The 26,390-nt window shown below is 41.9% G+C and overlaps 1 protein-coding gene across 2 annotated transcripts in view; it reads right to left on the reverse strand.

Moving 5' to 3' along the window:
* Positions 1–26,390, reverse strand: part of si:dkey-172j4.3 (diacylglycerol kinase delta) — a 73,916-nt gene that overhangs the window by 21,705 nt on the left and 25,821 nt on the right. The window contains exons 1-7 of one of the 2 annotated variants that reach the window (XM_047583040.1): positions 11,044–11,437; positions 5,106–5,216; positions 4,923–5,003; positions 4,060–4,164; positions 3,189–3,321; positions 1,785–1,891; positions 1,492–1,617 (exon numbers count right to left, since the gene is read on the reverse strand). In XM_047583040.1, coding sequence (XP_047438996.1) covers positions 1,492–1,617; positions 1,785–1,891; positions 3,189–3,321; positions 4,060–4,164; positions 4,923–5,003; positions 5,106–5,216; positions 11,044–11,190 — 810 coding nt within the window. In that variant the 5' untranslated portion in view covers positions 11,191–11,437. Of the gene's footprint in view, positions 1–1,491; positions 1,618–1,784; positions 1,892–3,188; positions 3,322–4,059; positions 4,165–4,922; positions 5,004–5,105; positions 5,217–11,043; positions 11,438–26,390 lie in introns of those variants that run through there. The other variant, XM_047583031.1, reaches the window with a different exon arrangement.

Raw genomic sequence — 26,390 nt, forward strand, 5'->3', positions numbered from 1 at the left:
AAACACTGAGAAACAATGCAGCCTTTGCTAAGTGGAACAGGGGCAAAGAGTACAGAGTGTATTTCAGTTTGTGTATTAAAAGTCAACACCATTGGAATTTTCCTCCAGATTACTTCATTCCATCATTGTTTTATACATGAGATGTCAGTTTCTTTTTCTAAATAGTAAAAACCAAATTGATTGATGATGTTTTGGATCAAAAAAGGCACACGAAGGTTAACTGAGGAGATTCGGAAATACAAACATTTGTATGACTTTCATCAAAATTTCTGCGAAAGTTTCAGTAGCCATTGTTGAAAGTGAAAGTAAAAAAAAGGAAGCAGGAGAGGGTAGAGTCAAACATTAACCTGACTGGCAAAACAGATACGACACAACTGATCTTTTTAGTGTTCTTACTGAACGAAATGAAAAATGAATGAATGAAAAATTGTGTTTCTGTCCATCTGATAAATGTAGATTCAGTTTCCTTTTAGCTCTGCTTTTGGTCTCCACCATGTCCTAAAGCTGAAAATAACCAAGTCTTCTAAATTAAATAAAAAATAATAATAAAAAAAAATGTATTCACCACATGGCTGCTATATCTATATGTCCTTAAGTGTCAGAAACTTAAAACTGCAGAGCTGCTGGTTGTAAAAGTTAAAAAAATAATAATAATCATGAGCTGAAAGACTGTAAAGGCCAAGAGGACCTATAGAGTTGGGCGATAATCCTCTGTACCATTGTGATTAGAAAATGAGCACAAATTCTAATTCTATTGTAACGATTAAACGATTTTTTTGTTGATATGCGCGCCATGTTGTTCATGTTGTTAAACTGCAGGTCTACTAACCCAACATGTAAAAGACCTAATGAATATTGTCAATATGTTTGCACAGGAAAATGATTGTCGTGTTGCTCGGGGCGGTGAGAGCGTCGGGTCAGTCCCAGCCACCCTGGAGCTGACAGGAATTCACCAGCGCTCATTTCAGCTCTCATTTTAAGCTCTCCGTCCTCCCATCACTCCTTCCCCTCGGGGATCTCTGCTGCCATCCCATTACTCTGACGACTCGGGTAAACTTTTCAGACCTTGAGTCTTCATAAGAGAGGGAGTCAAGAGCACTGAACAATTTGGGCGTATGTTTGAACTTTACGGTGCATAAATCAGCACGTCTCCGGGCCAGAAAGACGAGCAAAATGAGAACTTATTTTTCAGAATGTATTCATTTTATGTGTGCGTTATGTACTTATGAGTCATACAACTTTGGATAAAAGACAGGTGCTGTATTTACAGGAAACACTTTTGGTCTGTGGACTGAATTACAAAATGAATCATTTTGACATCATTAAACTTGACTTCGTCAACATGGATGGGTCTGATGACAATGACACGATTCCCAATTCATGTGAAAGCCTAAATAACTCTCAGCTAGAGGGGATGTCCTGTACAAAGACTAACTGTGATGTGACGCAATGGGGTTTGACAGGACAGAGGCTGAAATCAATGCCACTCACGATGGCTTTGCACCACAGGCAGCGCCAGTCCTGCAGCCTCCGCACGCTGCCGCAGTTCTTGTCACACACCACACATTTGGCACTGACTGGCAGGTTACCCTCCAGCCACTGGTGAGGCATCGACACCTGGAGAAATATGGGAAAACAGCAAGGGACCGGAGACGTGACTTACTATTCACATTTAATACATTAATTGAAATAATGTCCAATAATTTCCTGTTTTGTTATTGCAGCTTAAACTGGCTGATAATGGGTCAAGAAGAGAAAATGCATTTTATGGCTTCATCTCTCACCCCTTCTTCATCTTCAATGATGTCGTTTCCTATGGAGGCCAGTGTGGTCCATTTGCAGTTGTTGGTGGAGCGAACAGCGCAGCGCTTATGAGCCTTGAACTTGCAAACTGCAGAGGACAGGAGAATAAATATCATGTTGGGCAACGCTTCAAATGACACGAACAAGCATGTGTCAAGGTTGTTGATATTGCACACTGTTTAAATTGGTTTAACGTGACAGGGAAGTTGTGTTTATAAAGAACAGTGTGTAATATTGGTGTTAATAAAACATGTTCCATAGCACCAGTTAAGTGGAAACATTATAATTCACGAGCATTGTGAGTAGTAAAGGTTTATTTAGTATTTATTATTAGGTTTATATTATTATTTAATGATGTTTTCTATACAGATGAAGAGTTGGACCAATTAATCACAGCTTATATACATCTGCCTGCGGAGGACAACGTGCTTTGCTGAAGTAACTGTGACACATGGAGCAAATTGACTCATATAACAACTTCAGCAAACTTCTCGATGTGTATGTTTGTGCATTCTAATGCTATTCTAACGTGTTCTATTATGGGACCTCGCTGTGCTAGGTGGAAAGCCTGAGGCAAACAGAGGATAAGCAAAGACTGCTGGGTACATGGGGTGGGATGTGGAGGAGGTGGAAACAGAGGCAACAACTATAGACTGTAAATAAAGACGGATGGCAGAACACCTCCTAAAAAATCAAGGCAAAGCAAGTACAGCTCCCCCTGGTGACAGGCTGAAGTATAGGTCATAAGCTCCACCCCTTCCATGATAGTGGATGGGACTTAGGCTGTACCAAAACACTAAATAGACGGCAAATTATTTTTTTCAACAATGGTTTTTATAATGTGGCTCCATGAGTTTGTGCCACACTGCACAAACTCTGGCTCCAAACTGGCAAGATGGCGCCACCCGTATCCACGGGAAAGTAGCATCAGTTTGGCCAATACAAGCCTTATAGATCATAGTTGGAGTCTATGGCATGCTTGAAATGCTTTAATGATGAGCTGAACTGTCAACCAACCAACGCCGACTCACCGACAATGTATCTCACCGTATTTGGGTGGTAATAAATTCAATTCTCAAAGTAGAGTGGAAGTTTTCACTGCTGATATGAGGGAGGCAAGGAAATGACTTCACAACTGCCTCCAAGGTGTCAGTGCGTCAAACCTGTAATACGCACTGCCTCGCTTCTAGTAAGAAGCTATAAACCTGCTGCTTCACTTTCAATGGTCACATTTAACAAAGGTTATTTCTCTGGTTAGGCTAAAAACATAGTTATCAGCCCTCAGGAATTCATGATTCAGTGTTCCAATGAATGTGCCTTCAAATGTGCGACTCTAAGAGCACAAATGTAGCACCCGGGGCGAGCATGCGTGTGTGTCTACGTACCTTCACAGGACAGACCGTGGGAGGTGACGCCTGGCAGCGCCTCTCTGCAGACGTTGCAGAAGGTCGGTCTGGCGTGCGAGCAGGCGTACCAGTTGTGCATCCCGGAGAAATGCTCCATGTTGAACTGACTGGCCTGTCGAGGGAGAAATATGGAAGAACATGACATCCTGAGTGTTACATCAGGGTGACAGGGAGGCCTGGGAGGAGAAATTCCGGCAAATGTTTTTTTTACATTTCATGCTGAGCTCAACAGCCAGAGGAAGCATGAGTACAAGGATGAGAAAACAACATTAACTGTAAGTATTAAACCCTGTGGCCTTAGGGCAATGATACTGAAGCTACTAGTTTGTACAGTCAAACCCACAATTTGATAAGGTGCACAGGGAGCTGAAGCTCAAGTCTGATCATTCGCTAGCACATGAACTGAGAATACTACGCATGAGACAAGGACATTAACTAAAACCCTAAATGGACTAATGTAAAAGTCAGGAACGCCAAATGCCTTAAACCTGAGAGAATATAAGCTCAGCTTGTGAGTCTTCAGCTTTTTATAGCCTATTAAAGCAGAGGTCCTGATTTTATGAGTCACATCAATCTGTTGGCAAAGAGCTGAAATAAGAAGCATATAAGAGAATAAGGGGACAGAAACATAGGAGAGTGTATCTTCCTCCAGAAAATGAAGAAAAAGTCAGACGGGTTGTTTTTGAGAAGAACAGATGGAGGAAGAACCGAGGTGTGACGCCAGCTCTCATCAAAATAAATTACACCCTCATGACTAGCTTTTATCAAATGATTGTGAATTTGGCCCAGTTCAATCAGACATCAGCCAACAGAATAAATGATGGAAGAAAGGGGGGGGGGGGGCACTAACTTCGTAGGTTTCCCATTTTTGGACGGATTTGAGAGCAGAGATCCAGTCCTCCATTTCCTTCCTGCTCTCGGCGCATAACATTAATTTGCGAAATGGAGTAATCACCTGAAAGAGAGGGAAAGAAAATGGGAGATTAGCTGTTTCTTTCATTCATCCATCATTCAGAACAACATTGGGACAATGCTGTCTGTGCTATGTTAGCAGCTTGGTGAGGATTTAGTTCTTTAAGCTAAATGCTAACACAGGGCTGTTCACCACAGCATGTTAACATTTGCTAGTTTCTTTCTAAATAAAAAAAAACTGAGACTGATGGGAGCTCCACTATAAAGAAAAGTCTGGACAAATTCAATTTTGATCTGATGATGCGACTACAAAATAAGTCATCAAATTTCATTGTTCAGAGAAGCTTGAAGTTCCCCCTGGACTGAGCAGCAACCACCTGCATTAACTGGAAAATGAAGCTGAAGTGCCAACAACTGCAGTTCCTCAGATGGCCACTTGAGGCTGGCTTCAAATTGAGCTCAATGTCCAACTTTATATTACAAACAAACATAGTATTTGTTTGTTTGTAATAGTTTATTTCCTCATACATGACAACTTTATGCTACATGTCCCACCATTTCAGAATTAGCTCGGAGGTAGGTGGAGTTTACCAAGATGGAGACAGCCGAGACGCCACACTCAGCTTCAAAACTGCTCTTCAAGAACGTCATGGAAGTTCACTAATCAATTATTACTGCCAATCACAGACCCATGCTACTCGGTTAACCTGATCTATTTTTCATCATTTGCCTTTCTAAGCTGAAACCCTGAAATGCTTCGATAAACATTTAATTTATTTTACAAGTCTGTCTTTAACTTACTGTGAAGCTGTTGTTGATGTTCTTGGTGCTGGTCTCAGCCACGCTGGCATCTGAAAGGTCCACTTCATCAAAAATCAGGGACTGGTGTGGAAAAAATACGAACATCAGCATTTATATTCAGCTGCATTTAATCCCACTTCTGACACAAACTTAAAAATATAAAAAAAAGAAAAAAAACTTTACCTTGCAGTCTTTGGCATAGTAGAGAGTCCTCCCTCTGAGTTTGAAGTACCTCCTCTTCCATCTCTGGAAGGAGCTGGTCTGCTTTAACAGGGTTCCCTCCTTCACGCTTTTCTATGGTGAGACAGCAGGAAAAAACGGAGAGAGAAATTAGCGTTAGTCCATCCAGATCCTTTGAATTACTTATCAACACAGCTACTCTTCTTGGAGAATTGAAGATCCACTTGAATAATGTCACTAGGACAGCTTGCCTTTGTCAGTAAAAGATGAGGCTGTCGTGACAGCAAGCACAGAACCATTAAGCTAAAAAAATATATAACAGAGTTTTTGTGCATTTTCACACACCTTTTACTGATTTTCTCTAAGGTTTGAGAGAGTCATGGAACATCTGGATGTAAGCGATAGTGTTAAGACAACAGCGATGAGGCGATGCAGCAGGTAGGAGTGCAGCTATGCGTGGCTGTATGGAAATCATTTACATGGCCAGCATGCACGATTTAATTTGAATACTTGAATTTGCTTAGCTGCAAGTCATTGCTGACTCTCCTGTGGTGACTACTATTGTCCTTTATCCCCCCGCCTCTGCTTACCGTGCACTCATTCCCTGAGAGGACAGAATGCACCATGGGTAATCAATTTGAGATAGGACATCGGGGGTCGCCATGGAGATCATTATTTCTCGTGACAGACGCCGGTGCCACCACACACACACACTCACAGGTACAATCTTGTAATTATCACTGGGTCATACCTGCACGTGTATCGCCTAATGTAGCAACATTCCTGCATGAATCACCATGGCAACTTTCATTAGATCTGCCTTCATGACAAGTTTCCAATAGAGACGATAACCATGCGCCTCTGCATGTGTTACCTGCAGAAACCAATGTCCACTACATGAGGTTTCCACACATACAGTACGGAAGTGTTGTATAGCCACATTTGTAGGGACAAAGTGTAACTTTGACTAATCATACTGGTTCTACGTGAAAATCTTCAGGAGAAATACTTGCATTGCAATCAGAAGAATGTAAACCAAGTTATCTAACAATCAAATATCTCAACGTCATGCTTAACAAATATGCTTGCAAAACCGCAGGCACCAAGCCCGTGGATAAAGATAAACAACGCATTTGAGAAATTTTGTAGCACAAAGGTTCACAGTGTGTTTAAAAGTTGCAGCTTGGTTTTAAAAGGTTTTGCTGAGCGTCTCCAAACATCATTTTCTGTTAATGGGTAATTTTCACACCCCTGCGTGGAGGCAAATGAAATTATGAGTAGTCATTTTGTCTGACTGATCGTTTTGGTCCCATTTTGTTTTTTCTACAGTAAATTGAACAGAAAAATAGAAAACGATAGGCCCAAATTCCAGAATCATTAAAACTAAAAGTGCTCAGAGTTAAAGAGTAGATGGGTTGGGCTTTTATTGATGTGTAAACTATTTCTGCAAACCGTGACTACACTACGACAAAGGATCACCACACAGAAAAGTGAAAGACATCCAAAAAGGATATTGTATTTGTTATCTCTGAATCAGCGGCGGATTAAAAGACCAGCACTGACAAAAGACTTTATGGGGCTTTCCATAACATGCTATGTCGTTTTTCTAGTGTAAACAATTGAAGTTCTCAAACCAAACAGGCTTGCCTGAGAGCAGTTGGTGCAACAGTAACTTGGCAGGTTCTCTGGATCGGAGCATGATCCGAAAATCTGCCCTAAAGGGAAAATTCAAGTCTCAGACAGGAGGTTCAATGAGCCGCATTACAACTACCATGTCGACAACCACAAGATGATGAAAAAATAAAGTGTGAGTATAGTTAATTTTGATGGCAAGAAACGGAAACTGTATGTGGCAAAGCAACACATCTAAAAATTTTAGATCATCAATCACCCAAACCACAAACCAAATCTTACTAACTACCAAGTTAAGTTTAGATTATCCAATTTAAATGTAAGAGAACTGTTAACATCTCAAGAACTAGAAGAAAACGTATAGTAACAAACTATTTGTTAATATGTTCTTATGTAAATGTTATGCAAATAAAAAATATCATGCAAGTGCAGGAAGTTGGCACAAACATCCAAAATGGTGCACATTTTTGAATGAAGTACCATCAAATTGCTAGCTAGCTGCTAGCTAGTGCACCTGCTCACTTATGTGCCTACAATACCTATTGTCAAGCTTCTTTGTTAATTTTTACTTATTTGAACTTCATTAGTTTGATGAGTTATATTACAAACACACAGATCTATCTATAGTAGCTCGCTAGTAGTGACTAATTGTAACTTACACTGTAGCTTAAAGTAACTAACAGGACAGAATGTACATGAACAAAAAATGGAAAAAGTAAGAATTGCAGCAGACTCTAGGGACTGTGGTTTACTGTTCATTCTGTTATGCGGTAATTTAATCTTCATTGATGGAATGTGGTTCCTTTGATGGGTTGACAGCTAATAGGGCGGTGTCCGTGCTGTACTGATTCTCACTTGCTAGTCTGGGGTCTTGCTTTGCTACAATTGCTAAAGAAAAAAAAATATCTTCACAGATTGTAGGAGGTTTTCTTTTCTTCCTACCCTTCTTTTGTCCTTGTCTTCTTCACATGTAACTACATTTATCTGTTTGCCTTTGTTTATAGCTCCATTATATTTTTAACATCTTTTTTCCTGTTTCATTTTCATGTCACCCCATCTTAATTTTCTCTTCTTTCCTCTTCTGCTCGTCTGCCTTTGCAGTAGCGGCCTTGGCTGTCTGAACAGGGGAGCACTACAAGGCAGAGCCACTGAACCAGTGATAAATGTAATTCATCGCTCCATCACAATCTAATTTCTCCCTTGCAGCGCAAGTGTGTGTTTGTGTACATGTGCCACCGCGAGACATCCCGCATTGTGATGGCACATACAGCTCCTTGTGCACTGGCAGTGCTTGTTTATTTGTTAGATGAAATGTGCTTTGACTCCCTGAGGGAGAGTCAATCTCGTATTGTCACTCTGTTAAAGAAAAGGCGAAGAGGAACACAAAGAAAGGAAGCGGAAGGGATTGATGGTGGGAGAAATTATATATAGGCTCATGCTATGCATCATTAGCAGGAGGAGATGGGAAGAATAAACAGAGCTGGGACTCAACAACACAAAAAGGTTAGATGCAGGATTTACAACAAACGGGGCCTCTGGAGAGCCGACATAAAAGAGAAGAAAACTAAACAACTGGCAAACCTAGAGGAGGAAGAAGAAAGATAGAAACACACAAACGAGAAGGTGTAAAGGTCTCCTTTGACTGAGGCTCCCGACACGTCTGCGATAACGGCAAGGTGCAACAACCCTATTCCACCAATCAAGCTTATCCGTGGTTGCCAAAGCAACACCGACGGGAGCTGTCAGTCAAGAAGCTAATCAGAGTGTTTTTGTTTGAAGAAAGCAGCTAATAACATAGCAACCACTGATACAGCCGAAGGACGCACTGGAAGTTAGACCCAATTCAGGATATGGCAATCTAGGTGTGAAACTTTACAGAGGCCGGTGGCTGCACTGGAAATTAGGTCTCTCTACGAAGATGCTGGGTTCAATCCCATAAAGTTGTCGCTAACGTCAGACTAAGCTAGCTTACCTTTCTCAGCAAGGATGAAAATATATTTGAGCAATGAGATGACGAGAAAACAACAAGGTAAGAGTTTAAAATCAGTGCTTGAATCTTGGGGTTTTAGCTACAAATGGTTGGTTAAAGCAGGGAAGTAATGTAAAAGCATTTGGGTCTGAAACAAATGCCACTGAACCTCTACCTGTCCACCAGATGTTCAAATCAGTGGCTGTGATTGTATGTACGCCAATGCAGTAACCATCAGCAGTCTGTTTAGTAGGTACACAAACTATAACTACCGCCATCTCACGTCTATCAAATGTTTTGTCTATGTGCGCTACATTAGACTAATACTAGAAACAGAGTAGCACAAAGGGAATTAAAAGTATGTGCAACTGCAGCCAATAAAATAACTATAATAATAACCATAAGGTTGAATCAACACATCTCTTGACGTGACAAAGGCCCAATACCAAGTTTTTGCATTAAGTCATATTCGTTACAACGTAAGTATTATCTCATCTCATCTTATGTCATCTTATCACATCTTATCTTATCTTATCTTATCTGGTTTGAGCTTGTAGGCAATAAAAACAGATATTCCTCAACCCCGGGGGCACAGTCAAAGGTTAGCTACATAAACGGGATTGCAGTGAGGACTGGTGATATAAATGAAACCAGAGTGTATTTGCTTGTAGTAGGGACATTATAATGCATGCAATGTGTGAATGTGGCTAGAAGGTCTGTGACCTTCTCATAAACACCTCCTTCGGGCAATTATTGCACAACATAATGTTCTCTTGGTCACTTTTTTCTGATTGATTAAGACGTCCTGACTGCATCAAGAAGACGTCGCTTCTGCATTATCCAGGTTGTGTAGCTCCTTAAGGCAAACTGGAAATTTGTGATGCACATCTACTTTAAATTGAGTTTTACTGTCCGCAGAGGAATATCAGCAAACGTGTACAGAAGATAGGACTTCATGGTCACAGTATATACGATATTCAAAGGTCAGTCTCCGCACTGTAGCCGCATCCTGAGGATTGTCTCTGCAGCCGAGAGATGATATCAGACAGATCAGTGAATTCATTAGAGCAGTACTAATCAAATCACAACAATCAGCCTCAGTAGACTAGGTGCACACATACACACACAGAATAGCAGTGAAGCGGATGTCGACAAATACACATAAATACACACTTAACTCTTTATTCCGTCCTTTTTTGTGGGTTCTTTCCCCTTCAGGCTGCATTGAACTATTCAACTGAGTATATAAACACACAAACCAATGTCTGCCTACCTTCACCCTTCCAATTTGCTTACAGTTGTTGCGCATGAAGGATTGACCTTCAGCGTTCACACTTTCAAAACGTGATCAACAAATCACTAGAATCTGCCTCATTTCTCAGACAGCAGTAAACCTGTGTGACTTGACAAATGTGCCGACAGGGTTGCTAGCCAAGAAAAACGAGAACTACCTGCAGTTTACTGCCTACTACAATGAACAATAACTGATAAGTGAACACAACAGAAGGGGAGCAGAGGCAATTAAACCACTGACAACTTCTCTAGTTTAAAATGAAACATGATAAGTCTAAACAGCACAATGCTTGTTCACAGTCATTGTTGGTAGAGATCACTGAACTTTTCAGTATTTCTAAGTAAATCACTGTTTTTGAAAATGGACAATTATATGAATTTCACTTGTGTATTGCCGGAAATATGGACAATGACATCTTTTGTCTCTCTTCCAAGTATCCAGCACTAAACGCCTTCAACTTTAAGCCTCCAGACAACAGACTGCGAAAAGACCAAAATCAATAATCAGTTGATCCTCTTCCTACTGTAGCAAGTACGGGCATCCTTGTAACCAAAACCTGATCTTTTTCAGAGCTTCACTGTTGTTCAGTATTTTAACCAAGAAACTATTACAGAAAACAACTTGGGTGTTATTGTTCAAAAAATAAAGTAGTTGTGAGTCTTCTCTAGAAGGAACCCATGTTCTTAAGGGTTTAGGGTGAGATGTTAGGTTTGGTAGACGGTCTGGAGAACTGGTTTGGATTTTCATGGGATTTTATTGACAAAAACCAAAACAGACCATGAACAGCCTTGTCTCTGATGATTCAATGGTGGCAAAGGTGTAAAATGTTTGCAAGACATCAAGAGTGAGACCACCCCACGGACTTTGAACACGACTAACACATAACAGAGATCTTTGTCCTTCCTAGCATCTATAAATACCTACTACTATTTACCAGGTCCCTTCAAATGTAACCATTAAAATGGGACACAACCACATCCTCATTTTGACCACCTGTTTCAATCCTTTGTGGGGTCCTAAATATGATGTCGGTAGAACACACTGACCTCTATCACCAGCTGCCTCTCCTGTGAGATTTCAGAGTGGCTGAAGTCCAGATGGTCTTCGTGGCTGAGCTGGCCATCGTCCTGCTGCCCCTCTCGAAACCACAGGGGTGCAATGCAGCACCCGCTGGGCTTACACAACCCTAGCATTTGTGGCCACTGGTGACCTTGCTTCCTTCGCGAATATGCTAGCTGTGGACTAGCTGCTTCAGGACAGGTTTCAAGAGGTGGAAAAGGCGTGGACCTATGAACTTTTGCGTCTTTCTTTGTGCTACGTGGATCGTTTTTCCCCCATCTTCTCCTTCTGTCTCTTTAAAAGGACTACTTCTTGGAAGTTTTCACTCTACGCTGCTCTTCAACACACCCTGCCACAGCTCCTTTTACACCAGCAGATACTGAAACAATGCAATCTTACTCCCTCCCTCTCACACGTCTCTTGTCAGGTAGCCACGCCCCCTCAGGTGTGCTATTGTGAACGCCTCTTTCAAGTGGCTCCTACCACTCTCTCTCTTTCTCCCTCTCCCCCCCACCCCCTCCACACACAGGGCGGATAGGGTGGAGAGTGCGAGTGCACTTTTCCCCCTACCTTGCATGACACACACCTGAAAGTGTGTTCCTGCAAGAACAAGCCTACTTCCTTGAGGCTATAAATAGAACTGGGAGAACCTGTCTGGCTGGCAATGAGCAAGCACACACACACACACACACACACACACACAAAAATGGTTAATGGCACACCAGTGTGTTCAATGGAGCCGGAAACATCAAAGTGATCACACAAACTCATGTCCTGCCAGTTTGTGTGAGTGACTATGAGTGTGTGTTAGGGTTAGGGGGCTAAGGGAATGCAAGGCCAACGGAAAGTATTTCAAAGACAGATATATTCATTTCTGTGTGGTTGTATGTGTGTGTGTTCACAGCTGTGCTCTGCCGCCTACACATTGTCATCGGACTGCTTTCAGTGTCAGATCAGCATCTCCTCTGCCAAGGCAAATTACAGCGAGCGCGTGCCTTTGTGTGCGTGTGTGTGTGTATGTTTTGTGCCAGTCGGCATATCATTCTGTCTTTAATGAGCAGAAACATGCTGTTCCCTGCAGACTCACTCACTGACACCAATTCTCTCTCTCCGTCTCCATGTCTCTCTCTCCATCCTTTTGCCCCTCCTCAAGTTTCAAAAAACTTGTCTTTATTCCCCGCCCCATCCTTCCTTTCCAAATCACTGAAATTATGTTAATCTACAATCAGGTCAGAGTGTTTCATTAGCGTCTTTAATAAGCCACGTTGCAGCCACTGATGTGAAATGACTCCGACATCGGCGAGTTATCTGCCTCTGGTCCATTTGAGCTGCGTTATTTCCCCTGATAGAACACGGGGCGGACTGGAACATGCGGGCCGTCACGAGTCCACGGCGCTTCATTAAAATCGGACCCGTCTCCATTAACAGTGTTAGTGTGGCGGCTCTCAGTTTACACGGTTGGTTTGCACATTAGCTCCAGAACAGAATTTATTAAGGTGATGACATGATACTTTAATTAGGTGCCACAGAGATTTCACTCTGGGCTTTTCCTGAAGAAGAATCAGCCCCATTTTAAAATTTGAAATAAACACATGACCACCTGTCTAATATTGCGTAGGTACTCTCTTTTTGATGGCACGGACTCCACTGGACCTCTGAAGCAGAAAATCCTCAAGTCTTTTGAGTCATGTGTTGGGCTTGTGTTGACTTTCATATGAATGGTAGGACCCAAGATCTCCCAGCAGAACGCCCAAAGCATCACCACATCTCTACCAGGTTGCCGTCTTCCCATAGGGTATCTTGGTGCCATGTCTTCCCCAGGTAAGTGAAAGATGGATATAAACCACTGCAGACCAGGAACACCCCACAAGATGGTTCTTTGGCTCAAATCCTTCACTTGTTAAATGTTGTAAAAATTGGACACTGACTTTGAGGACAAAATGTACACATAACCCGTCCACTGACTCGGGTGCCATGATATATAGATATGATAAGCAGCTGCAGAGGAACTTACAGAGAAAGGAAGTCATGAGTGCTGATGCATGTAAAATGTCCCATTGTCCTATCCCAGTGCATTTACATGTTACACTGATAGGGACCGATAATTCTGTATTTACTACGATAAACACTCTACTTATTTGCAACATCTGAAGCTATTATTCAGTTTTAGTTACTTGTTAACAAATTATTGTTAAACCCGGAGAAGAGACTAAAGTAAAAAACCTACAGCAGTAAAGTAAAGTACTTTACTGCTGTCTACGTGTCCCAGGGGGCCCAAGTCCAAGGTTAAAAAAATAAAAAATAAACCGCAATTGCAATCTATGTGCAACACCACCTATTCTGCTTGTTTAGTACTAGCTGAAGGAGGCTCCCACAGTCATATCAAAACTACCACATGTTCATATTATGCACTTTGCTGGCTGGACAATGCTTCCAGATATTTGCATCTCTAATCAATTGCAACCTCACACAAATAGCTCAATATTATCCAATTTAAATATATCAGGGTACGTGTTGCATAATAATTGATCCCATGACCCTGACGCTGGTTCATCACTTCTCTTCTTGTCTTTCTTTCTAGGCCACTTTTGATAAGTAGTCATCAGAGTGTGGCCCTCCTCAAAGTCTCTCAAATGCTTCCACTTGTCCATTTTCCTGCTTCTAGCTCTGGGGACAACATTGCTGCCTGATATATCCCATACACTGACATGATAACCACATAATCAGGGTTATTCACTTCACCTGCCGGTGATCATAATGTTATGGCTGATTGTGCCAATGTTACAAGTCTCCAGTCCTTTAATTTAGTGCAGCGCCAGCACTCTTTGTAAATAAGGTATTCAGTTTGGTGCATAACCTTCAAGGTAATTCTTTAAAACGGTTCCTGTGAAATTACCTTAAAAAAAAGTAACAGGCTGGTTTTGAGACATTAAATTCAAAGATTAGACCAGCAGCTGTTAATAGGGAATTAGTGAAGCGCTGACACTTTCAGGTGTGTCTTTACCAGAACTAATTAGAACAGATGCACGCCGTCTGCTGCAGACACCGAGCCACCCGACCTTTCCAAACGCGGCCTTGTTTTTGTAATGGCGAGGCCACGCCGTTCCTGGATGGACCTCGTCGGAATGCCAAATGAAGCTCGCCCCAATGTCAACAGCCGTGATTGGAAAAGACCCGCAGTTACTTCGTTTCTCCAGCAGATGGCAGGCTGGGAAAGAGATGGGAGGACGGGAGAAAAGGCAAGGTGACCGAGTACATGGAAAGTGAAACAGAGAGGTAGAGGGATGAAAACAAAGTGTGAAAAGAGGAAATGAGAAAGAAAATAAAAAACAAAGGGAACGAGATAAAGAGGGCGAGGGAGATACGAGTGCTGCCGTGTGTATCGACTTTGGCTTTAAATCTTCACCTCCTCCCCAGCTGTGCGTGCGTGTTGGTTTATTAATAGAAACACACGCTGGGCTGACTGTTTGGATATACAAATCCCTCATAATAAACTCATGTCTCTGTGGAGTGTTAGAGTCGATAAATGCATTTGTTTTAAACACTTGTGCAGCACCGCACGAGTGGGGGACAAAACACAACACGTCCAACGCTGCCGGAGCATCACAAACACGCATCAGTGTTGATACATGATGCCTAATTATACATTTTCGTCTTTTTGCTTCCCGGCATAAGTTATGATGCAAAGGCATGCAGGGTTGCCATGGTAACAGACACGACTTTCAAATCAACCTTGAGCTCGGAAACATAATGACACACACACACACGAACACAATTCATCACTGTTTTCACCTGGACGCGTTCTCTTCTGTTAATCGAACAGGAAGTGAACGAGGTTTTCCTGTGTGACTATGTGTGTGTGTGTGTGTTTGCACTCGTGCCAGTGTGTGCATAGCTTGCTTGTTAACCCTCTGCCCTTGACAGCTTTAATTACGCTTTTTTTTTTATAACTACTGTCCAAAAATACGGTGAGAAACACATCGAAATGGATCATTTAAAATAGGAACAGCCTGCATCATCTGCTGTGCATAAACAAAACGTCTGACCACACACACACACACACACACACACACACACACACACACACACACAACGGACTCAGAACAAGGCGTGGGAGGACTTTGCACCATGGCGACCACATCCTGTCTCATGTACCTCTGTGCGTTTATTAATAGACACACACACACCAGTGATATGTGCAGCCAGAGAGAAACAGATGACACTCCATCACGCCTGCGATGGACAGACGGACGGAGACAGACGGGCACTTCCTACCCCTCCTTCAAGTTTAGCCACGTTTCTCGAAAATATCATCCCGTTTTTTTTGGCGCGTGCCTGTCAGGTTTGTGCACCGGAGGACACATAATCTGCTGGTGTGTGTGTGTGTGTGTGTGCGAGAGGGCTGCCTGGGAGCATACGGACCAAATCTGGCTCTGATGCTGCATAATCCTCCCATACACACACACACAAACAAGCAGGCAAACAAACAGATCAGTCCCTGAGCCAGAAAGACACGGATGGCGGAGGAGAGGTGGAAGGATCTCTTAATGTGTCAATGCGATTAGCACGTTGTCCCCGCTGTAATTGATTTGTGATGTTAATCTCGCTTTTTTCTTTTTTCTTTGCACCGTTAGCGAACAGTGATGCAAATAAAGGGTTTTAACATTCGAAAAGCAAGAGGAGTCATTACATCTGGGTGGAGCAGGGACAGAGAGTAGGAGGAGATAGGAGAGGGGAGGAGAACGCAGGGGTGAGAGGGAGAGAGACGATGAGGAAAGACGAAGAGGAGGAGAGAGAAGAGAAGAACGCAGAAGGATAGAATAAAAGGAAAGAGGAGAGGAGAGGAGAGGAGAGGAGAGGAGAGGAGAGGAGAGGAGAGGAGAGGAGAGGAGAGGAGAGGAGAGGAGAGGAGGGAGGAAGGTAGGGCAGGAGAAAAAGGAAAGATGGATGGAGAGCAGAATATACAGGCTGTAAGGAGGAAGGGAAGTAGAGGAGGGAAAAGAGACAAAAAATATGGTGAACCCTAGAGGGATCAGAGTTAAAAGTGACCAAAGATGGGAAGAGATCAGCAGATCTGAATATGTGGCTGCGCGTGTCGCTGCGCTGCTGATTATCCTTGATGGTCACACCGCCCCGTTTAATCTCGCGCTCACACACGCCGCATGCGTCTGAGGGTCATGTGCGTGCGTGGCTGCAACTGTGGGAGCCCACGCGCGCGTCATCTGTGTGAGGGGCCAAACGACAGCACGTCTGAAGTAAATCTGGCCGATGATGTGTGAGAGAGGAACGCGAGTGCAGGGAGCTGCGAGTACATGTGTACTATTCAGCTGATGCGTCCCAGCGCTGTCAAGCTGTGATGTCGCTCCCCATCGGAATTTGCGACACACACACATGCTCGCGTTTGTGTCTTTGTGAGGACCTTGAGTTGGCACATGCGTTCCCAGGCCCCTAAACCTAACCATCCCAACTAAGTGCCTAACCCCAACTCATTTGTAATATTTAGCCAAAACCATGTCAAGCTCTGAAAAAAGCCTCCGCACTGTTAGTATTCCAGGAAAAACACACTGAGTTTCCATCACTTCAGAGGACATCACAATAACTTCATTTATTTTGTGCAAACTTAACCTTAAACAAAGAGAACTACAATTAAATCATTTACATTGTGAGGAGTTGTTTGGGGCCACAAAAAGAAGTCTAAAGCCTCACAAAGATACACCCGCACACAGATCCATAGGCAGACAGAATATGGAGGCAGAAATAAAACCGTTACTGTTTCCGCATCTGTGCCATTGGTCGTGTCGTTGTCGTGGGCGTGATTTCCACGGCAATCCACGGGGGCTTTTCCTGCCTTCTTGCCTCATTCCCCTGAAGTTTTATTCAGACTGCTGCTGTCAACAGAATTCTGCCTCATGCTCCTTCAAACTTTTTATATTATTTTCATTGAAATTGTCACGAAATGTCACGATTGCGACCAAATCCGAATTTCTACAGCTTCTTCTGCTTTTAACCGACAGCTTTATTACTGCTCAGGAGAAATTGTTATTTTGTAGCATTTCCTACCAGTTTCTGCTTTATTTATGACTACAATTACAGAATGACTGAGCTGTTTCTGCGACTCTTCGTGACCCTGAACACACCCACATATTCCAGTGTTAACCATCCAAATCACTACAGACGTTACTCATATCATTCTCTCCAGCAAAAACTGAGTCTGGGATAAATATATCACCACAATAAAAGCTCCTGTGTCTCAAATTATTTGAGACACAGTTTACAATTATAATACATTTTCTCGATCAGCTGGGTGAGGGGTGAAGTCCGGCAAGATTACAGGTCAGGTATCTTTATTTCACATAATTGAGTCCGATATTGTTTGCTTGTCCATTCTCTTAAGCATTGTCTACATTCAACATGATTAGCTCGTCGTCCATCTCTTTGTAGATGACAGTTGTTCCACAGTGGACATTCCAGGCTCTGGTTGCCAAAGTACCACTCTTGTTTATTAACAAACCCAAATGTTTCTGAGAGGAACAATCAGAGAATAAATATATTGCTAGTGTTTAAAACAGACCTTGCTCTTCTTGCCATCACCTCTCTATATTTGACTCTAATAACAAATAGAGCACGGCAACATCTGAGTGGACTGATGCTCTGAGACTCATATCAGAATAATGAATTTGTGTCCAGTGTTGTGTTTTCCTGCAGTAAATCTAAGGAACTGCATAATATGTCAGTCAGTCGCATTGGTTGTCACCTCTAAGTTCAGATTAGTTCAGCTTTAGTAGTACTATATACTCCTGTACACAGATCAACCACAACATTAAAACCACAGACAGGAGAAGAAAGTAACATTTAAATGATCTTGTGACAATTCAATGTTCTGCTGGGATACTTTTGGACCTGACTTTCATGTGGATTTTACTTAGACATGTACCATCCACCTAGACCAGACCAGACACCCCCACCCCATAGCAATGTCACTTCTTGATGGCAGAAGCCATCCCCAGCAGGATGCAACCTGATACATACACACAAAAAAACACTTTAGGAATAACTCAAAAAACATGAAGAACAGCACAAGGTGTTGACCTGGCCTCCAAATTCACTGGATCCCAGACTGATCAAGTATCTGTGGGGTAATCCACAGAGGCCCCTCCTCCTCGACCCTTTAGGGCTCAAATGCCCCAACATCCTGTTGCTAGACACCACAGGACACCCTCAGGAGGAACATGTCCATTCTCTGATGAGTCACAACTGATTTAGAGGTAGGTAATAAAAATTTCTTTTTATTCAGGATTTCTGCTCGTAATTTGTGTCATGAGACTGGGAATTCTTAATATTAATTTGAGCCCCTAACCTTAACTCTAACCTATCACCACCATTCAAACAATGCAGAATGAAAAATGTCCACTGGAATTGATGATATTTTATCCTCCACAATGCTGTTTCCCCTTTCACTTCACATTTACAGCACTTTGGGAGATTACATGAGTTGACAGTTGACTTTTTCCTCTTTCATTACAACAGTTCAACTTAGCATCCCTGGATTTTCACCATGACAACCATGCCTGATGTTACAGGAGCCATGTTGTAGGTCTATTCCCTCTCAGAAAAAAACCTGCAGGACTGTTAGACCGGTCCACTGCATAAGTGGAAGACTGTAAGATGAGATCGAACAGAAGAAGAAGTGTTTCAGGTTCAACAGTTTGTGCATGTTCTTTATAAATGAGAACACTCCTTGCTGTTGTCAATCATATGTCATCTAATAAAAATTCATTTCACAGTGGGTTTGTTCCTTTCAAATCTAATTCAATGCAGTTTTGATGAATACTGGCAGCAGGTGGTGGAGAACAACACTTCATTTGTGCACTGTAACTGAATAGCAACGTTTTTTTTTTTTTTTGCTATAGGGAAGACAGTTACCTGTGGGTAGTGTACATTTCCTTTACTTCACTAACTTTTTCAGAGACTCTTTTTTTCTATTTAGGTCTCATAACTTTTAGATCCACAGAGCAGTTAACCCATTAATTTGAACAAAGAACATTAGAATACTGTTCCACTCAAAACCATTAACATATTGACCCTAATACATGCATTTATTTAATTATACAGGAATTAATGAGGACGATGCACTTGCTTTTAATGCAAAAATCTATGAAAACACTATGAAGATGTGATTTTAAAGATAATTTGCATACACTAAGATTAATATATCTCATTGTTTAATACATTTTCTGTATCATCACCATACTAGACAACAGCCTCCGTGCCTTACAGTCTTACAAGTTTCAATTTTAAAGTTTAAAATATATAAAAAGAAAATAAGATCTACATGCAGGTTCAAGAGATATCAACTGAAGTTAGCATGCTAACAGCCAGCACATGCCCATCCCTTCTTGGAATATCACTTTCTACTACAAATTGGGATAGCGAGTCAATGTGGTGTCTAGTCTGCCCTCAGTCCAAAACGACAGTAAGCTAAATGTGTAAAAGCTTTGACTATAAACAAAGATGGACGACAGAACAGCTCTACAAAAATGAAGCTAAAGCAAATAGAGCTCCCTCCAGTGACTGTCTGCAGTCCAATGCAAGGAGGATATCAGGAAAATATCATCAATTCCAGTGGACATTTTTCATGGGATGTGTTCTCCATATTTATATACAGTCTGTGTAAAGGCAACAGGATTTTTTTTACTTCATTCATCACTTGTAGCTTGTTGAAGCTAAAAATTGTTTGAAGTTTATACGTCCTCTGCCTTTGTCAGTGACCCAGTAAAGTACATATGAGAACATCTGGGCCAACCAGCAACAACTTCCAAGAAAATTTTCCACAAATCCATATTGACGAAAACTGATACAATCTCTTTCGTGTTGCTACTGTGGTTAGAATAGAAGGCTTCGGTTTAATGCAGTTTCAGCTTACTGGGTCAAGATACTGTAGCCTCCAGCAGAGTCACAGCCTCTATAATATCTCTTGCTAAAGTTTCAGGAAAACAAATGTTGTAACAGTCGGGAAATCAGATCGCATCATGTGTGGGGATTTTTCATAAAGAACTTCTGTCTGAGCAATAACGACCCATTGTATTGTATTTAAAATAGGAAGATAGTCAAGCAGTAATTCTGGTAACTCTTCACAATGACATAAATGCCCGGTAATTGAGATATCCATCTGTACATTCCATGGCTGACGAGACAAAACAAAGAAAAACAACATAAAACATATTCATGGAATTGTTTCACTTCCATGTATAACAGATACAGGATTGCACTTCCCTTCAATTTTAGCAAAACGCCATAGTTCCTTCTCTTTCTTTCCCATTACTCTCCATCCCTTACTTTCACAGCTCTCTCCCTTCCTTTCACTCCACCATTAACTCTCATTCTTTGCCTCAGATCAATATGACTCCTCCATCTCATCCTCCTTCAACCGTTCCTTCTTAGCCAGGCTGTCTGTTTACTACTGAGATCGATACCTCTTCCTCCTCCTACTTTTTTCACTATGATTTCTTCTTTATACCTCCTCTAGCTCTTTAACCCTCTCCCTGCTTTTAGTCGCCTACTGTCCTCAGTCGATCAATTCATCTCCAGTCGTCCACTGTGACGTTCGAGCCTTCTGTCGTCATTCCCTCAATGTTTTCCCCCTTTTGTCATCAATTTGTTTCACCTCCATCAGCTAACCATTTCTCTGTCTTCTACACATTATTTTATGAAGGTTGCAATGACTTTACATATTTTCATCTCGTGGCACCAAATTTCTACAAGTCTGATATTTCGGTTGAAAATACCTATAAATAATCAAGTACATTAAGTATTGTACTGTAGACTTCAAGTGACAAATGAAAGCAGATGAAAACTGAAATTATGACCCGTTTGTATCCCTTTCACAACCAATCAACCAAGTTTCTGTTGACATCTGTCAAACTCAAATATTATGTAGTAAATGTTATGTTGGGAGGGAAGTTAATAAAACGGTTTTGTAGAACATATGGAAGTGACTATAACCTTTGACCATAAAACTGTAATCAGTTCATCCTCATGTCCAATATTAAAGTTGAGCTGGCTTTCAGCCAGTCATTTTGACAGCTACTAACTGAGGGTCACCAATTTAACTTGGGTTCTCTGAATGCACCATCTCTGGTAACCAGAAATGTCTTGTATGTACTGCACTTCTGACTACACAGTCACTGCAGCTATAGAAAAAAGTCACCAACAATAAAATTGAATGCATATTGTTGAAAAGTTGATGTGTGGGTGAATAACTTCATATAGCTCATGCTGATGATGTCGAAAAATAGCAGCCGTATGCCAAGCATGGAGCAATCATAGATAAAAAAACATGGTTTTATAAGGTAAATATCCTTTCTTGCAGCGCCACACACAGTTCATCATTTGCATTTCATAATGACTAACTGTACTGATGTTTACAGTAAATAAGCACTGGTCAAATGCAACCTTTTTCATTTCATTTAAAAAAAAAAAAAAAAACAATAGTCCACCCACAAATCACACTACATGTTGCATTGTAGCAACATTTTTAAGGGAAGAACATTGTGACCTTTTCAGAAATTATCCTAACTGGGTTAACTGGTGCACTCATACATCTTCATTAGTTTAATGTCAAATGTGTACAATGAGCCTGTGTCATAGTTAAAGATGATCGACTACTTGTCGCATGAAAAGATGAAGTGAGCTGAGGTGACCTTTCTCTCCGTCCCTCAACACTGTCTCCGTTATTAGCAGGTTTGGTAATGTGATGGATGGAGCAGACCTCCGCGTGTCTAGACCATATAATCTGCTTTTTCGCTGTGGTGATTTGCTCGCTAAAACTCATCCTGCACAGTCTGGTGATCTAAACGGCTTGACCTAGAAGATTAGAGGCACTATCAGTGATCTGAGCTTTGCGGTTGGAGGTGTGATCCTGCTCGACTTTTCAATCCGCCGCTGGGAGTTTTATTAGTTCTGATCCTCTTCTTTGAGAGTTTGAGGTTTGCCTTCGTTTATGGTGGCGGTGCGGTAGCAACATTAAGCTCTCTTTCACTACAAAAGCCAAGCACACGGAGCAGTTATGAAACGATGACCCTCGGCCAGGTTGGTAAATAGAGCTGAAAATGCAAAGTGATGAAATACTGAACTGTTAGGACAAGTTCCACTGGAGGGACTTTCACAAGCAAAAGAGCTACTATTGCAAAACGCAGCGTACTCAAAGAGTGTGTGCTGCCATTCTAATGAAACTGAACTCCCCTCCCTCCCACACCTCTCCATCTCCCCGTGTCCAAGTTTCTCTTTTTTCATTTTCACCTTAACTTCTCCTCTCCCCTTCCATTACTCTTCATTGTTTATATAAAAACACAAAGTTAAAATAACCTCACTCGGCATGCACAAGCGCCGTCCGCAAGAAGATAAATTAACACACATAAACACGTGGCTGACGGAAACACTCGGCCGGCGGGTTTTTGACAACTCTCCAGCAAGCTGATGCTGTATTTGTTTAACAAAATGACCTTCTAAATTTAGACTCCATTTCCCTGAGGAGGCTCTAAAAATGGAGACAAGCCCTTGTGTGTGTATGTGTGTCTGCGGCAGCTTTTATGACATGTGTATGAGTGCACGTACTGTACTGTGCATGTGTGAATTCTTGTGGCGGCAACAGAAATTCCTCTGGTTTGGAGTGTTTTGATAAGGGATGAAATCAGCAGCGGTGTCTGCGGCCATCTGTTGGACAGCTGAATGCGAGAGAAAGGCCCCTCCTTGTTCAAGTGTTTGTGTATGGAAGCTTTCAAGCACCCCAGTGCCAAGTACACCCATGTTGACATGAACATTTCGTTTATGACTTCCTTCAGACTTTGTAGGTGGTTGCACAGGTACCACGGTGTGTGCTCGGCTCTGATAGCAGAGGCGCAAAAAAACAATTACAGTATGTTGTTGTACGTAGACAGGTTATTCTGTGTGTGTGTGTGTGTAGGTGGGTAGCTGCTGTACATTAACGAGGATAATTACAGCTTTACAAGGCTGCATCTTGTAATTGGAGACATGTTGTGTAACCACAAAATGAAGCGGCGCTTGCTCCGCTTCGCATGTGCAAAACAATGAGCACTGAATTCATTCTCGTTGATTAAGAATTCCTACCATTTAGGGATGACTTGATATCCGTTTTTGTCACTTACCTGTAAACTCAAGATTAAGGATCACTTTATTGATCCCAGCAGGGAAGTTATTTTGGCCAAACAGATAAGAAAAATTTATATGAAAATTTTCAAAAAATATACAGGTCCAGTTTACATCTAATATACAGTGAATAAAAATGCAATGTAGCATACCATGCTTTTTTTTTTTTGATTTTATGTTGTTTTTTTTTTTTTTTTTGTCTTTTGTCAATAGTCACCAAATGAGCAATATTTGGATCTAACAGCCTACCACTGCCTACATTCCTCTACTTTTGGGTTTATAGCCAGTTGGCGCACCAGCTTGGAGGTACATTACTGCCACCTACTGCTGTTGCCTACCTCTAAAGCCAAACTAGGTTACATACACTCACTGGCCACTTTTTAAGTACACCTTGACATGACATCATCACCTGGTTGCTGCAGATTTGTTGGCTGAACATCTATGGTGAGAATCTACCGTTCCACCACATCCCAAAGGTGCTCTATTGGACCGAGATCTGGTGACTGTGGAGGCCATTGGAGTACAGTGAACTCATTGTCATGTTCAAGAAACCAGTTTGAGATGATATGAGCTTTGTGACATGGTGCATTATCCTGCTGGAAGAAAATACCCCCCACACTATTACACCACTACCGCGGGGCCTGAACTGTTGATACAAGGCAGGATGGATCCATGCTTTCATGTTGTTTACACCAAATTCTGACCCTGACATCCAGCTGAAACTGAGCTGAGACTGAGCTGAGACTCATCAGACCAGGCAACGCTTTTCTATTCTTCTATTGCCCAATTTTGTCCAAGTCTGTGTGATCTGTAGTCTCAGTTTCCTGTTCTTAGCTGACAGGAGTGGTACCTGGTGTGGTCTTATGCTGCTGTAGCCCATCTTCTCCAGGGTTGGACATCCAACCTTAAAACAGAGATGTACTAGGCTTAACAAGCAATTGGACAGGTGTACCTAATAGAGTGGCCAGTGAGGGTAAAGCATTATTATTGCGTATTGTTATGCACCAAAACACTAGGTGGCGACTGGCCAGCTATGTTGAGCTTGGCTCTGTACTCCTCTGTAATGGCAAGTAAAACTGAACAGCTCATGATGGAGTTGAAGTCAATAAATGTGGATCAACAGTTTCCCTGAAAGCACCGCAGAAGAGAACATAGAGAAACATCCGAGTAGATGGCGTGTAGGAGCGTGTACCAATGAGAACGTTTTCATCTGGCTTCTGAGTCACGTGAACAAGGCAATGCATTTCGGACAAATCACAGCCATAATTGCCCACGTCACAGCACCACCGAAGAAGAAGACGCCGAAGAACTAAAGGCAACAAAGACCGACTGTGGCACTTATGTTGCACTTAAAAGAAACTGCAAAGACTATAGACAACAGCCACCTGAAACGCACGTTATGTATGTAAGGACATACCTCGTCATACCAACAGGTGGCAGCAGTCTGTATTCATCATTCAAAAGTGGAAATAGGGAGAGCTCCTTGGAGGCTAGGATAACGAAAGCAAAGATACAGAGCTTGTCTTTCCTCAGTCATGCTCATCAGCTGGTCTATGGTTTCTCCAGTTTAGTTGATCATGGTGCTGTGAAGATATTTGTGCATGTCAATGCACAAATGAAAAGTTAAAATAGGAACTAGTTGACAAACCTGAATAAGCAGAAAGATTTGAAGAAAAAGAGATGTGGTCAATCATAAAAGGGAAAGAAGAAGACTGAAAGCAAAGTCAAAAATAAAAGACAGAGGGAGGAAGGTTTGTTGGAGTTTGCCTCTGTGTGGTAACGACATGGGCTCTTCCCGTCTCTCGCTTACATGACAGGTGGGCGTGTTTGCACCCGCGTGGATGTTCACGGAAGGCTACACATGGGCTGTGTATCCCCGCGCATTCATGTCACAGTGAGTTTGTGTGTGCGTTCGTCCAACGAGTACCAGATTGCAGCGCAGCATGACTGTACACTCACACTGACAGACTGCTGCAGTGACCCAAGACAGAAATAAACGAGACCAAAAGAAAGACAGGGCGAAACAAAAACCCAGTGACACATGAACAAGTGAAAAGTGAGCACGCAAGAAAAAAAAAAGAGACCAAGGGGGAGAAATGGTGATAAGAAGAAAAAAGAATGAAAAGAGAAAAGTGACAAAACAAAAAAACAGAAAAGGAACTTGATGCATGAAAAGAGAGAGAGAGAGAGAGAGAGAGAGAGAGAGAGAGAGAGAGAGAGAGAGAGAGAGAGAGAGAGAGAGAGAGAGAGAGAGGATGGTTGAGGATTTACCATATACAGTAATAGCCTGTTTCTAGAATAAGCTCAGGTTCTCAAACATAGACATGGGAAGACAAAAATAGACTTCCTACTAAGAGTGTGCTGAGTGGTTAGTGGTGGTGCACAGAGCATGACAAAATGTGTGTGTGGCTTTTTTCACAGAAGCAGAAGACTCAGAGCTCCACGTGCAGCTCGGATTCCTGCACCTATTCGTCAGACACAAGGGAATCCTGCACTTTCAGCGGCAATGGCGCACCTCTGCACACACACACAGCTGGTGACTTTAATCATGATCTTATCACGTGCACGCTTACACATTCGTCTGCAGGCATGTTGCACAACCATGCATGCAAAACTTGAATAGACACGAACTTTTGCTACTGTCATTAAGCACCGTTTTAAATGTGACAAAATCTGTATTCATTACTGTATTCATTAATGTTCATGTCAACCATTGAAAACATAAATTAGCACCAAATGTAATGATTGAGAGGTTTGAAAATGTATTTAAAAGTGATAGTGTATATAAATGAACATCTGTTATGTTTAAACCCTAAACCAAATGAGTTTCCACCAGGGGCCTGCACTATTTGTCTTACTTATACCACGTCAAAGTTCTTACCTACGTATAATATATTTAAAAAAAAATAAATAAATTGCATAGCACCTTTAGAAAAATAGAGCTGTCCCTTTAAGAAAGACTGTTGGCTGTGGGTGTGTGATGCTGAGCTGAAAGTATTAAAAAGTAAACAAGAAATCTCAGCTGACGTATTGGTCACCCCTGGTTTACATAATGGTAATTATTGCCAAATAAGTATTTCTGTTTTAAATCAGACGTGTTCTGCCTCCATCAGCAATGATGATTTGCCAGAGCTAATCAGGGTAACATGGCACACAGAGTAGCCTATCG

This window comes from Mugil cephalus, chromosome 1, assembly GCF_022458985.1.
Source record: "Mugil cephalus isolate CIBA_MC_2020 chromosome 1, CIBA_Mcephalus_1.1, whole genome shotgun sequence".
Classification (NCBI taxonomy): Eukaryota; Metazoa; Chordata; class Actinopteri; order Mugiliformes; family Mugilidae; genus Mugil; species Mugil cephalus.